At 44.3% G+C, this 14,262-nt stretch overlaps 1 protein-coding gene across 1 annotated transcript in view; it reads right to left on the reverse strand.

Moving 5' to 3' along the window:
* Positions 1 to 9,599: 9,599 nt before the first annotated feature.
* Positions 9,600 to 14,262, reverse strand: part of TFCP2L1 (transcription factor CP2 like 1) — a 56,312-nt gene continuing 51,649 nt past the window's right edge. The window contains exon 15 of the mRNA XM_053287537.1: positions 9,600 to 14,060. Within this exon, the coding sequence (XP_053143512.1) occupies positions 14,023 to 14,060 (38 nt within the window). The 3' untranslated portion in view covers positions 9,600 to 14,022. The remainder of the gene's footprint in view (positions 14,061 to 14,262) is intronic.

The following is a 14,262-nucleotide window of genomic DNA, read 5'->3' on the forward strand; positions in this document are numbered from 1 at the left end:
ACAGCACAGAGGAGCAGCAGCACTCATACCTGGGAACAGGATTAAGGTATGGTGGTCTTGGGAGGGAGGAGGTGGAGGCATGTGTGTGCCAGTGTAGTGTAGGGGCCACTAGGGGAGAGTGCCGCCAGCAAGCAATGACAGTGGGGTGGTGCTGCGATTAAGGAAGTAGTGGCAAGCAGCAGAGGAGCAGTTATAGACATGCTCTCCTCTGTCTTAAAGGGGATGTGTATTCCCTCCGTGTTAAAAGGATGTGCTGTGATGCGGCGTCCGAGTCATGATGCATGCACATCCTTAGTTCCACAACCAATTGATACATCTTTCCTTTTTATAATGTTAACAAAAGAAATCCTTCTTAAAAAACAAGGATCCACCTCAGAGTCCTTGAACTCAAATGTGAAATTGCTAATCTCCTTGCAAAAATATATAACTCATCCCTACAATCAGGCTCTATACAAGAGGACTGAAATGTAACACCAATTTTCAAAAATGGATCCAAGGGGGATCCAGGACATTACAGGCCAGTTAGGTTAATTATCTGTTCTGGGCAAACTGATGTAACGCATTCTCAAGGAAAAAAATTGTTAAGCATATAGAAGAACAAGCTCCGCTGAAGGAGAACCAGCATGGCTTCTGCAAAAGTAAACCAGGAGCCAGCGTGGTATAGTGGTTAGAGTGCTGGACTAGGACCAGCGAGACCCGAGTTCAAATCCCCATTCAGCCATGATACTAGCTGGGTGACTCTGGGCCAGTCACTTCTCTCTCAGCCTAACCTACTTCACAGGGTTGTTGCGAAAGAGAAACTTAAGTATGTAGTACACCGCTCTGGGCTCCTTGGAGGAAGAGTGGGATATAAATGTAGTAATAATAATAATAATTAATAAACCTTGCCTCACCAACCTTTTGGAGTTCTTTGAGAGTGTCAACAGGCATATGGATAAAGGTGATCCAGTTGACATAATATACTTGGACTTCTAAAAGCTTTCAACAAAGTTTCTCATAAAAGACTCTTGGGGGAAAATTAGCAGTCATGGGATAAGGGGACAGGTTCATGTGCAGACTGGTAACTGGTTGAAGGACAGGAAACAGAGGGTAAGAATATGGAGGGAAGTAAGAAGTGGTGTCCCCCCCAGGATCTGTGCTTTTTAATTTATTCATAAATGATCAAGAAGTTGGGGTAAGCAATGAGTTGTCCTAATTTGCACATGACACCAAACTATTTAGGGTAGCGAAATCCACAACAGCTTGTGAGGTGCTCCAAAAGGATCTCTCCAAACTGGGAGATGGCAAATGCATTTCAATGTTAGCAAGTGTAAAGTGATGCATATTGGGGCAAAAAACCCCACCCCAACTTCACATATATCTTGATGGGATTTGAGCTGTTGGTGACTGACCAGGAGAGGGATCTTGGGGTCATGGTGGACAGCTTATTGCAAACATCAACTCAATGTGCGGCAGCTGTGAAAAGGGCCAATTCCAGGCTTGGAATATTAGGAAGGGGATTTAAAAGATAACTGCTAGTATTATAATGCCCTTATACAAAAATATGATGTGGCCACCTTTGGAGTACTGTGTACAGTTCTGTTCACCATACCTCAGAAAGGACATTATAGAATTGGAGAAGGTGCAGAAGAGGACAATCAAGATGATCAGGGGCCTAGAGCACCTTAGGAGGCAAGGCTACAATACCTGGAACTGTTTAGTTTAGAAAAAAGACTGAGGGGAGAGATGCTAGAGGTCTATAAAATTGTGCGTGGTATGGAGAAAGCTGATGTCGATTTTTCTCCCTCTCGCATAATAATAGTACCAGGGGTCATCCCATGAAACTGATTGCCAAGAAATTTAGGACCAACAAATGGAAGTACTTTTTCACACAATGCATAATTAATGTATGGAATTGTCTACAGCAAGATGTGGTGACAGCCAACAACCTGGGAGGCTTTAAGAAGGATTTAGACAAATTCATGGAGGGCAGGTCTATCACTGGCTACTGGTCTGGTGGCTATAGGCCACCTCTAGCCTAAGAGGCAAAATGCCTCTAAATATCAGTTGCGGGGGAGCAGCAGCAGAAGAGAGGGCATGCCCTCAGTTCTTGCCTATGGGCTTCCCAGAGGTGGGCTACTGTGTGCAACAGGATGCTAGACTAGATAGGCCTTAGGCCTGATCAAGCAGAGCTATTCTTATATTATGAGAAAGGAAATTAACAATAAAATTTCACAAGACATTCCATTTACCCCTTTTGTTTAGACAAGGAATCTATTCACACATGTGTGCAAAACCGGGCTAAGGAAGCCCAGCCTGATTTTGTACGCATGTGTACACTGCCAGTATCGGGCCCAATCCCAGTGGCGCTGAGGCAGCAAACCCGCCTACAGAGCCACCCTCCAAAATAAGGTTAGGAGACCAAGCCCTTTGCTATCTGTTTTACCAGTCATCTGCCATCCCTCCCAGCCAGCTTCATGGAGGGGAGGCGGGGAATCCTCATAATGCACTTGCACAGTGCATTATGGGAGCTCCAGGGGCCAGGGCGATGCAGAGAGATGCGTCTGGCACCCCAACCCTCTGAGCTACCAGCAGCCAGTAATCATCGGGGCAGGCAATCTGGCTGCCCAAAGGAAAGGACTGGATCGACTGCGGGGAGGTAAGCTTTTTAAGGCTTCCTCCCCGCTAGACCTCTTGCCCTTTCTCACTGCTTGTGAGAAAGGGCGCATAGTCTTTTAGGTGGTGGGGTCTCTGAAAATGTTTAGCTAGAGGAGAGATCATTCTTTCCTGGCAATAGATGGAATCTGAAGAGACCGAGATGAGCCAGTCATCCTCTTGCTCATCTGGACTGGGGAATCTGGATTGAATCCAGCTGGAGATTCAGATAGTGGAGTAGAATCCTTTCCCTCCTGGAGTTGTCTCCCCTCACTCTCTCCAGCTGGTTCCATGTCTGTTGTAGGCTGGCCGCTGCTCCAAAGGTGACTTCAGTTTCTTCTCAAGACTTAGCCTTCTGGTGTCATCACTAATTATCATGTGTTCACTTGTCTTTGAGCCTCAGCTTTCTGCCACTCTTTATTCTGTTGATCTGTTGATTGAATCCAAATTTGCTGACCCACATGGGTTTGAGTAGATTCGTGGCTGATGGGTGTGTAATAATGGGCATGACTTAATTTCTGTTCTGTTAAAAGTTCAGCTCATCTGTTGAGGCCTTCTGGCTGTAGGAAGTTGCTTTGCATAGGCAGTACAGTTTTTGTCTCAACCCATCAGATCATGTGCTGGACTCCCATCCAACCCTGTGAAGAGGTGTATCAGTGGTCCAGAATGGCTAGCAAAGCATCAGTCCCAGATTTTTTGGCTTTAATCAGAATTAGTCAGAATTCTCTTTGCCATTTTGACAAGTTGATTCAACTTTCCCATTACTCTGGGGATAAGGAGGAGAAAATATCTGATGATCAAATTCCCACTGGTTCTTAAATGATCTGAATTCTGCTGACAAAAATTGTGGTCCATTATCTGAGAACAGAGTTTCTGCTATTCTAGAGCTATGCTGCAGGGATGACAGCTCTGTTACCCTGAAAAAGAATCCTATCTTGAACACTGAGCTCTGCCCTCATTGCAAAGTAGGATGCTATCTCTACTGGGCATTTTCCAGATTGCACGCTATCACAGTGTTGCAACGGGTCCCTTAAGTGTGCTTTTGTATTGCTGGTGTTTTGACATCACAGCTCCTGCATTGTAAGGAAGGTGCTGTTCATATTTCCGACACCTTCTTTTGGATTTTTATTGCTGCGTTATAGTGCTACAACGTTGCAGGTCCATTGCTAAAAAAAGAAGAAGCTGTATTTGCCCATTGTAGGAGGTTTGTCCCCTTACAACAGATCTCTAGTGCAGTTTGAATTCGGTGCCACAAAACGTTGCAGTTTACCCCGCTTTGTACGGCGTAAGGCTGGCAATCTGGAAAGCGCCCTGGTAGCTCATTCTTTCACTTCAGCTAACCTTCAACAGTTGACTTGCATGCCTATCTGTAGGCTCTTGACTTACACACTTGACTATCTGTAGGATCTTGTCCTGAGCTGTGTCTTCCTGTATTGCCTGCAAATGGGGACGAGAAATTGGTAGGTACTACAACATATTTATTGATTCTATGTTTTTCTCTATGGAACCCACTGTGCTGGGCTTTGCAAGGTAAGCTCTGCTTAATGTGTCTGCCAGTACAAGAGCTTTGTCTGGGTGGCATTGGTGATCCACATCATAGTTCTGAAGTCATATTGGCATTCTCTGAAGCTTCTTTGGGGCATTCAGTAATAGCTTCTGCATAATGGTTTCCAGTGGCCTATGGTCTGATTGGACGTGCACAGTCTGCCCAAATGTGAGCGGATGAAATGGTTCCATTCCAAATGGTACAGCCAGAAGTTCTTTTTCATTCTGTGCACAAGCTCTTCCATTTCCGACAATGCTCTGCTGGCAGATGCAACTGGTTGCTGACTCTGTAACAGGGCAACTCCTAGTCCTGACTCAGATGCAGAGGCGTAACTATAGGGGGGGCAGGGGGGGCACGTGCCCCGGGCGCCATCTTTTCTGGTCACATGGGGGGCGCCGCCATGACAAAAATTTTTGTTTTTGTTAATACAAATGTTTCCTGCTCAGTGCAGCAGCACTGCAGCAGTCAAGGGAGCGTGTCGGCGCCCCTCCCCCATGAGCGGTCCCTTCCGCGCCGCCCGCGCCCCCCATTGCTTTGCTGGCGCCTGGCAGCCAGTCAGTGGCCTGGCTTGGCGGCGGCGGCGGGCGCTTGTGAGGAAAAACCTAAGTATAATGTAGTATGTTTTGGGGGGGGGCACCATTTCAGTGCTTGCCCCGGGCGCCGTTTTCCCTAGTTACGCCTCTGCTCAGATGCATCACACGGCAGTACGAGGTGTTCATTTGGACAGTAGTACTTCAATACAGGGGCCTTGGCTATTGTAGCTTTAATCACCTCAAATGCTTGCTGATGATATTCTGACCATTTTCAACCCAAGTCCTGGTGCGTCAGGCTGCTGCCAGAGTGGCTCACAGTGATCAACTAGCCTTTTGCAAAACTTTGCCATTCCTAAAGATCTTTGGACTCCTTTCACATCCACAGGACTTGGCAGTTTCTGAATTGCTTTCACTTTTCCTGGATCGACTTTCAGACCCTCTGCTGTCAACAGATGCCCAATGTAAGGAAGTCTTAGTCTGACCTTTTCTGGGTTTAGTTTTAGATTTCAAAAAAAAAAGACTCAGTTTTTTGCCATGATATACTGCATCTACTTTGGTTTCACCTTCTGACACAATTGGAATGTAATCTGCAATTATTTTTAGGCCTGGGATATTCTATAGCTCCTGGTTCAGCCTGCACTGGAACACTTCTGGAGCAGGGCTTATACCCATTGGCATACAGAGTCACCGATATCTGCCAAAAGGAGTTGCAGAAGTGGTCAGATAACTTGAATCTGTTTCCAGTTCTAAATGCCAGAATCCATGTTTTACATCAAATACTGATAGCACTTTTGCTCAGGATAGACCCCATACCACATCAACAATGGTTGGTAGTGGGTAATGGCTCAACTTCAGTGCGCTGCTTAGGATTAATACAAATATGCAGTTTTCCTGAGGGTTTTCGTACAATGACCAGGCTGCTGATCCACACTGTGCTGGTGTCTATTGTAGCAATTTGCCTCTTGCCTGTAGGCTGGCAAGTTCCTGCTTCAGTGGATTCTGCCAGTGCTAGAGGAACCCTCCACAGCTTTCCTGCCTGAAAAACATCCCCAAATTCTTGCAATATCTGCTCCATTTTCAAGGTGGCTGGATAGTTCTGCTTACTGGTCTGCACTGCATTCAAAGTATTCTGGTGTACTTGAATCAGCCTCATGGCCTGCACTCGTTTACTCCCCAACAGTGGTCTGTAGTCGTCTTCTTTCACAACAAATAATTCTAAGCAATAGAGCTTATTATTCTTTGGGTTGCAAACCTTAATGTTGTACTTGTCCACTTGTTTCAGAGTACACTGTTGTAAGCAATTGGCCACAGGATTCAATCTCAGCCTGTTCACTCACCAGTGACAATGGCACCACATTGCAAGTAGCTTGAAAATCCAGTTGAAAGCAAACTGGCTTTTTGTTTAACAGCATAATGGCAAACAGTGTAGTGGCGTATGTACTGTTTTCCCCAATATCCCCCACAACATGCACATCAAGATTTGGTGGTCCCAAAGTCAGGCTTAGGACATCCTCACAGCCTTCAGATTCATCACGATCCTGCACTGCCTTCACTCCTAGGCTCTGAAGTTGCTTAATACTTCTGCATTCACTTTGGAAGTGGTTTGGCTTGTAGGCATGAACATGAAGCGTTTCATGCACATCTGGAAGTGGGGAGGAGAGTGGGCACTTTAAATGGAAGAAGTCAGGCCTTACTTGCCCCTCTCTTGCTCCTCCATCTCTCCCCGCCCCCGCAACTGCCCCCTGTTTGTTTTCAGCAGACGGGCTCTCTTTTTGCCAGCTGCATCTTGCTGGGAACAGGAAGTTCCCTGATTCCAGTAGCCTTTGGGCAGCGTCAGGAAGGAAATAGCATCATGAGCATGTGCATCTAAGTATGTTGCTGAAGACTCAAGATGGCATCTGCACATGCTCAAATGCCATTTCCTTCCTGAGGATGCCCAAAGGCTACTGGGAACAGGGAACTTCCTGTTCCCAGCAAGATACAGCCAGGCAAACAGAGAGCCCAGCTAATGAACACAAACAGTGCCACGTGGGGTGGGGAGAGCAAGTGTCCTCCCCCCCCCAAACGATTTGGTTGGGGCAGCTCACAATGTGTCAGCGCCTCAAAACAGACTACAGCCTTATCGGCTTGCCACGCCTTCTGCACTGCTGCCCATATGTGGGACATTTTTCTTTTCTCTTTCCATGATGTTCCCCACAATATAGGCATTGTATCTAGGGCATCTTTTCATGAGGCTGCCTATTCAATCCTTGGCGGCACCAGGACTACTATTAGGCAGCATGCACTTGCCCATCTGGGATGCCTGCTAGTAGTTTTAGTCTCTCTGTAGAAGCTATTGGTGCCCTCCCTATCCCCAGGCAGCAAATCAATGTTAAACCTGCTTCTCGCAGCATTCACTCAGAGTTGCTGATCCCTTGTTCCACATACACTAGGATGCAACTGGTGTCCTTAATGCAGCAGCATAAGCATCCAGACCTCCTTCAGTACCCTGTGCCTGTTGCCTCATAAAGATACAATTATGTTCCACTGTTTCCATCTGTTCTGAAATGCAATATCATTTGAAAGTAGAGCAGGGGTGTAGCAAGGATGGAGTGGGCCTAGAGACATGATTTTAAAATGGCCCCCCTCTCACTGAAGCTCAGCTCGTGAAACAAATAAATCTTACATGAGGCTGAATAGTGGTAACAAAAAGCATAGTAAAATCTCTCTGTGTGTGTGTGTGTGTGTGTGTAAAACCTATGTGCCACAACAGAACATCATCCTAAGTACTAGAGAAAGACCTGCTGTTCTGATAGCTCCAGGTCTTAACACTCACATCAATTTCAGACGATGAATACAATTGAAGGAAGCCCGGGCGGGTGCGCGGCTGGGGGAGTCAGTCATGTGACTTGCCTCTGGGGGCTCCCCCAAGGCAGTGGGGCCCCAGACAACTGTCTCCCCTTGCCCTATTATAGTTAAAACCCTGAAGTAGAGCCTATGCTGAGACCAAGAGACTTGCAAATCTCTCTCTTCTCCTATAAAGGTAGTACCTTATGTCTTTCTTTCTCTTCCTCCAAGGTTAGGTCCAGATACAGTTCATACACCTTTTTCCAGTGCTTTCATGCCTGGGCAAGTTTAGGTGCTGTAAAATCCAGTAGACATGGAGGTTTCAGGCCTCACTCCCCTCTCCGTGGTGTCAAACCCAGTTCGTGCACACCCCTAATGTGGAACTAAGTAGGAGAGGTTGGGCAGCAGTCAGGATCAATAACACAGCAACACAGGAGGAAGATCTAGATAGAGGGCACCGCTACTTGGAAGTGCTTGTTATAGCATGGAGCAGGAGGGATTCGAATGTTGCAGCTGACTTCTCTAATAAAAGACTTATGTTATACTCCTGTTTGGTCCTTTAATGAATGCACACCCCACTTGAAACATGAGGACAGCAGTTTAGAAAAGAAGGAAGAGATAAAACATCAAGGGCTTTTGCATCATGGAGTGAGGCCTGAAACCTCCATGTCTACTGGATTTTACAGCACCTAAACTTGCCCAGGCATGAAAGCACTGGAAAGAGGTGTATGAACCATATCTGGACCTAACCTTGGAGGAAGAGAAAGAAACACATAAGGTACTACCTTTATAGGAGAAAAAGGGAGAGAGATTTGCAAGTCTCTTGGTCTCAGCATAGGCTCTACTTCAGGGGCGTAACTATAATAGGGCAAGGGGAGACAGTTGTCTGGGAGCAGCACCCTCTTACCTGCTCTCTGCTGCCCCATGCAGCTTCCTGCACACCTCTATTCCATATACATTCATACAGTAACATTCCATAATCCATTATGTGATATATTATGATATTTTTAATAGGTCATGTGTAAAGCTTACACATCAAAGGGGAGTGAACAGAAATCTTATTCCAGTGTCATCTTTTCACATGGAGAGAGAGAGGTTTTTAAGTGATATTTCTTTTTGTGCATTCCATGGCAACCATGTGGAAAACAGTGTTGAATGTGTGAACGTAATGGTGTATGTCTGTACAATCAGTGGCATAGCTCTGGGACACCCTGCTGCCATGACACTTGCTGCTTTGCTCACCACTTATTTCTTCCCACACTCGTTCACTGGGTTTTTGGTTCCTGCCGCAGCACAGAGTTGGCACGAGCGCAGCAGTGGAGATGAGTAATATGGGAGCGGGGGAGAAAGAGCAACCCTCCAGGGCTCATGTTCTTAGCACATGCATACCCAATTGTGGCGAAGCCCCAGTGCACAGTTCTGTATAGCCTTTGTATTGTGATGGGGAAGTGATTTGAGCCATGCTTCCAACAATGAAAACGTCACTATCAATTCACACTGGAAGCAATATCTTGCTATTCCCTTACTAAAAAAAGAAAAACTGCTGCACCAGTGTTTTCCATCCTTGCTCTGTGGTGGACTGGCAGAAATAAGTGAGAGATATTTATCTGTTGTACTCCAGTTGGCCTTAATGGATGGAGGAAGGAGAACATAAAAGCTGGCCATGGAACAACTTGAGAGGACCTGTAGAGCAGAGAGAGTGGGAAAGTGTGGAGGTCAGGTGTACTGCTGCAGGGAAAAAATCTACCAGAAGGCCATGGATAACTGCTTGCAAATGATAGGTGCATCAACCTTTTGAAGCACCATGCTGCATCAACCTTTTGAAGGTTGTGCTGCATCAACCTTTTGAAGCACCATTAAGCTGCCCTCTCCTCAAAAAGACATATCCTTCTGACAAAGTCTTTGCAGAGCCACGAATGTGTTAATATGTAGATTGGAAAGAAAAGCTTCTTGGTTCTAAGGGGGTAAGAGTAAAGTCAGGTAGGAGGCACTAAATGTTTGCCACAACCTTACATGGATGAAATTGTGTAACTATCCATTTCAAAAGCACAAGTGTTTCTTACAAACAAGTTTATTTGCATTTTTACTGGAGCACAGATTCTAGATACAGCAGTGTCTTTTCTTCTGTACAACAGTACAATGGCCAGTGCAAAATATGCAGTTAAAAATATTCTTATACAAAAAAACAAACATCTGGCAGTATTACTCACAACCCTTTTGCTTGCCCCCCCCCCACTTCCAACCCCCTTCATTTAATCACACTGGCCAACATCCAGACTAATAAAGCACAGGTGCACCTAACACTATGCTGGTGCTATGGTGGTAGTGGGTGGGGGACAGATTTTTGTTGATCTCCTCTTCCCTCTGAAGCCAACTGGGATTCCTGGAAATATATCCCTGAGGGATGCACAATCTTTGGGGGCATATTTTTGAGAGTTACAATCAATGGCGAATTTTGTCACAAGTTAAGCTACAACTTGGGCCTCACATTAGGAGGGGCTTCTGAATACAAAACACAAGATGACTAAACATATTTTAATTTAAAGGTATTTCTAATGCAAATTGGGCTTATTGCAAGGTAACTGTTTTTGTTAGACTATTAGTTTTTTGTTGCATTTTGCCAAGTAAAAATAAAGCATTGCTATTCCTACTTCATTGTCCTTTTTGCTAGAATAATAATTTTTTGTAATGCTATGGGGCCTTTAAAGCTTGAGCATAGGGCCTCTGTGTGTCATAATCTGGCCCTGGTCACAGTCAGGCTTCAGAGGGAAGGAGAGATAGGCAAGAGTTGCCCTCTTCTGTAGCACCAGACCACTGTAGCTGGACCAACCCTTTGTTAATCTGGATGCTGGCCACTCATTTAAAATGGTTGCTGCATTACAAGTGAACAGAACTAAACTCCCATAGCCCTTTGAAATACAGAAATACCTATTCCCAATCAAACTGAACAAACAAAATATCTTTGCGTATTTTTTTTAAAAAATAGAACATTTGTCCCATAAGACAAAAAATGGGTTGCAAAACAACTCTCTCACGCACACGCACTCTCTCACACACACACTCCTTCTGAAATGCAGAGAAAACTTAGGCACTAATTTAAAGCTGCTTTTCCTGAGAGACAAGCATATTAAAAATATACAGCCATGTTTCTTGTGTATACCAAAGACTTCAGTCCCAAAATAAAGGTTTCTACACCTCTTTCCAGACTACAGGGTGAATTAACAAAACACTGGCATGTTGGAAAATATCCACATGCGTCTGATGGAAATAGGATCACAAATGCTGCCCCCACCTAATAAAACCGCTTGTCATTATCTTTCTTTGGAGGATACAAGAATTTGAGCTCAGTAGTTCAGATGTACAAGTAAGCAGGAAAAAATGTTTTGTTATTGCTGCATAGAGGGCATAGTATTTATTAACTTGATATTCCAAGTTTTGTCCAGTCTATTTTTGTTTTTAAAAAGCTACATATAGCTACCCATTTGCCATAAGCTGTGATAATAAGAGTAAAAAACAAGATTGTCTTTACTAAAAGTAGTATCTATACTTCTGTGAAGAGCCACCAATTCAGTCAAATTATGAATGTACTAAACGTCATTTGAACCATGATTATACGATACCTGCTGTACCCAATAGAGTCAGGGAGTGTAACAATAAACTATTTGGGAAGTGAACTGTTTTCCCTTCACTGTAAGAGCCAGATAAAGTCAACAAGATATACACCAAAGTTCCATGTAATGAACCCCATTGCACTGCTGCATGCAAGGATGTGATCATGTGCCCCATCTGACAGATGACCAAGATGGCTTTCAGACATGACAGTGCCAATCAACCATTGGGAGGCACCAGGAGAGACAGTCTGCCACCATCCTCTCGGCAAATGATCAGTCCTGTTAAGGGCAACAGCCAACAGTGCAGCCATCTTGGGTAGTAGGTATGGTCCCAGCTGAGTGATTGGCACAGCCTCAGGTGCTAGTTGCAGGTAATTAGCTATGGGAAAGACATAGGCAACACTCTTTTGCATGCACAGTCCAATACACCTGGGTATCTTTTCACAGAAGCCTGCTCCTGTACCCCAGTGGCACTTGTTAAATCAAGTTGCAAGTGCCCAGGTCATATAAGTGTCAAAACACAGACACAAACACCTATCCAGCTTGTTATTTTCAATTCACAAGAATTTCACACTGTTTAAAGTCTATTCAGTTGGCAAAAATAGGTGACAGAGGCACAAAAATGCACATTAAACAACCCTATCATTATTAGTAGGCATTTAAATTAGCAAAATAACTAGATTCACCTCCCCACAGAAGTAGAGGGCCATCTTTTCGACTTCCAATTACAAAATGTTAACTTGTCTTCTGAGGCCCAATTCTTGCATTACAATTCTTAGAAGATAGTTTGGCTAGAGGCTTCCACACCACAGCGAACTTATGAATTGGAACATGAGAGACATTACCAGAACATCCCCAGACCTGAAGATCCTGGAGACACTTCTGAACACTTTGCTTCTATAATCCATTTTTTAATAGTTCATTAAAAGTTAGTTTATGTAGCTTCTAGTAAACTTAGAAGTAATACCAGAAGTATATGTATTGCTATTCTAAACCATTTTCATAATGATGCTTAGAAGAGCAAAACCAATCTTCATATTTTTTCATTTCCAACATCAGTCTTTAATATTTGTATGCACAATTTGCAGCCTCTAACTCAACCAATTCCAGGAAAGAGTGGCAACCAAGAGAGATGAGGTTGTTTGTGTAAAAACGAATAAGCAATATCCAACAGGAAATAGCATTTTCCTCACAGGCTGAAGAACCTCCATGTACAATCCATGGTGAAACATATGAAGGACACAAAAATATTCAAGTTAGAGAAGGAAGGAAAAGTGGAGATAGTCACCAAGTCTCTCTCCCCACTTTTCCTCCTCCTGTAAGCAGCACAACTGTCCTGACAGCTGCAGAAAGAAGTGAAAGGACACCACAAGGGAAAGCTTCTTCTCACTCACACCCATGGTAAGAAGTGCAAGAGTGAGTGAAAGTCTCCTGCCTGTCTTCATCATTTCCCACCACAGAAACTAATGAAACAGATTCATTAGTACAGCAAAAAAGTAAACCACAGTTCTTGGTCATATTATAGGAGCAAAGGCAGTACCTGCTCTCTGCCTCAGTAGTCACCAAAGACTGACATGCTGTGCAAGACTGCATCAGCCCAGTAATGCTGTCACTGTGTGCACACAAGTGATGGCACACAAGAGTAAGTCCATTTCCAATTAGCTTACTCTGGTGTAACATTTGTGCAATTTTCACATTTGCGCTGCTTGCCTGCAGACAGCATTAATAGGCTGCCACATCTTTGTACAGATGTCAACCAGGGTTTGGAGTGATGGTAGGTTTTTGCCATGCGTCCCTAAGTGAGTCAGCTTACTTTCTCCCCAAGTCAAATAACTCTCACTGAGTTCCATGGGCCAGCTGCAATCTGGGATGCAGCCAAGAGAGAGCAAAACCCAACTATCCCTCCATCCCCAGCCTGTTTCTGTTCTCCAGCAGATCTCAGTGGGAACTATTGAATTTTATGAGGCAAAGTAAACTAGCTACAATCATGTGCAACTGAGGGCAAAACATCCCCCTGACAGGTTGTCCTCTTTATAGTCCGATGTCCTAAGGTTGCAGGGGAAAACATAATTATTGGGGCTAGTTCTACAGGAGGATATAACATCTAGGCCTTTTGCTTGGCCTATAGGTTGCAGGAACAGAAGCCTCTCACCAGGAGATTACAAGACAGCAGTTTTGCTTTAAGGGAGGAAAAAACAACCAATAATGCAGATTATAAACATTCATGGCTGACTAATTATTACATCATTTTTCTCTGGGAAGAGATGGGAAAGTAGCATAGGCCCACATTGCCTGACCTTCTAACACTGCATGCATGCATGTTTCTAGCAACAGCACAGACAGTGCTAGCCCCAAGAGGCCAACTATTTTATGGTGTTGGTCCCTGTGCAGTCTGTTTCAGCAGAAACACACCCCTGAAGGCTTTCATGCTTCGGAAGCATGGGCACTAATGCTGCATGGGGATTATGTTGATGAAGCACACATGCAGCATTCCTTAGGATGTTAGTCATCGTAACTAGCACAATTAACAACCTTCAGCTCCAGACCCTGGTAGTTTAGGAGAAATGCTTCTTCATTTGCTCATATTAATATTCCCTTAAGAAGGCACACTGAACAATGAACCAAAATGTCACATAACTAAATCCTGAAAGGAAAGAAAGAGGGCAGAAAAATAGACACAAACTATTAAGATATTCTCCAGTCGCCAAACACTCTGATAGCTACACATTTCTGTGTTTTTGTTTCCCCTCTTAGGGCATTTAACAGGAGCACTTTATCCAAATGAATTTTCTGTCTTTCCAGTCTGGGTTGCAGTGTTCTTGGTGAGGCATTGTGTAAAGCCACTGAATGTCCCAAAAGGCAGAAAGGGTGGTCATTTCAGGATGATATGGTAGCCATCGTTACTTTCAGCTGCAAGAAGGGGGAAAATATCTGTATCATTTATGGGGTTTTTATTTTGTTGTTTTGCAACCTTTGGAAATTTGTTCCTCATATATATCACTAAAATTTTCCTGTCTCTACCTTCCTCAGATTCAGATTGCACAAGACATCAGCAGAGGCTGTAAAGACACTCATTTTACAAAATCCTTTTTTGTATTTATTGAAAGGTCAT

Source organism: Hemicordylus capensis, chromosome 1, assembly GCF_027244095.1.
Source record: "Hemicordylus capensis ecotype Gifberg chromosome 1, rHemCap1.1.pri, whole genome shotgun sequence".
Classification (NCBI taxonomy): Eukaryota; Metazoa; Chordata; class Lepidosauria; order Squamata; family Cordylidae; genus Hemicordylus; species Hemicordylus capensis.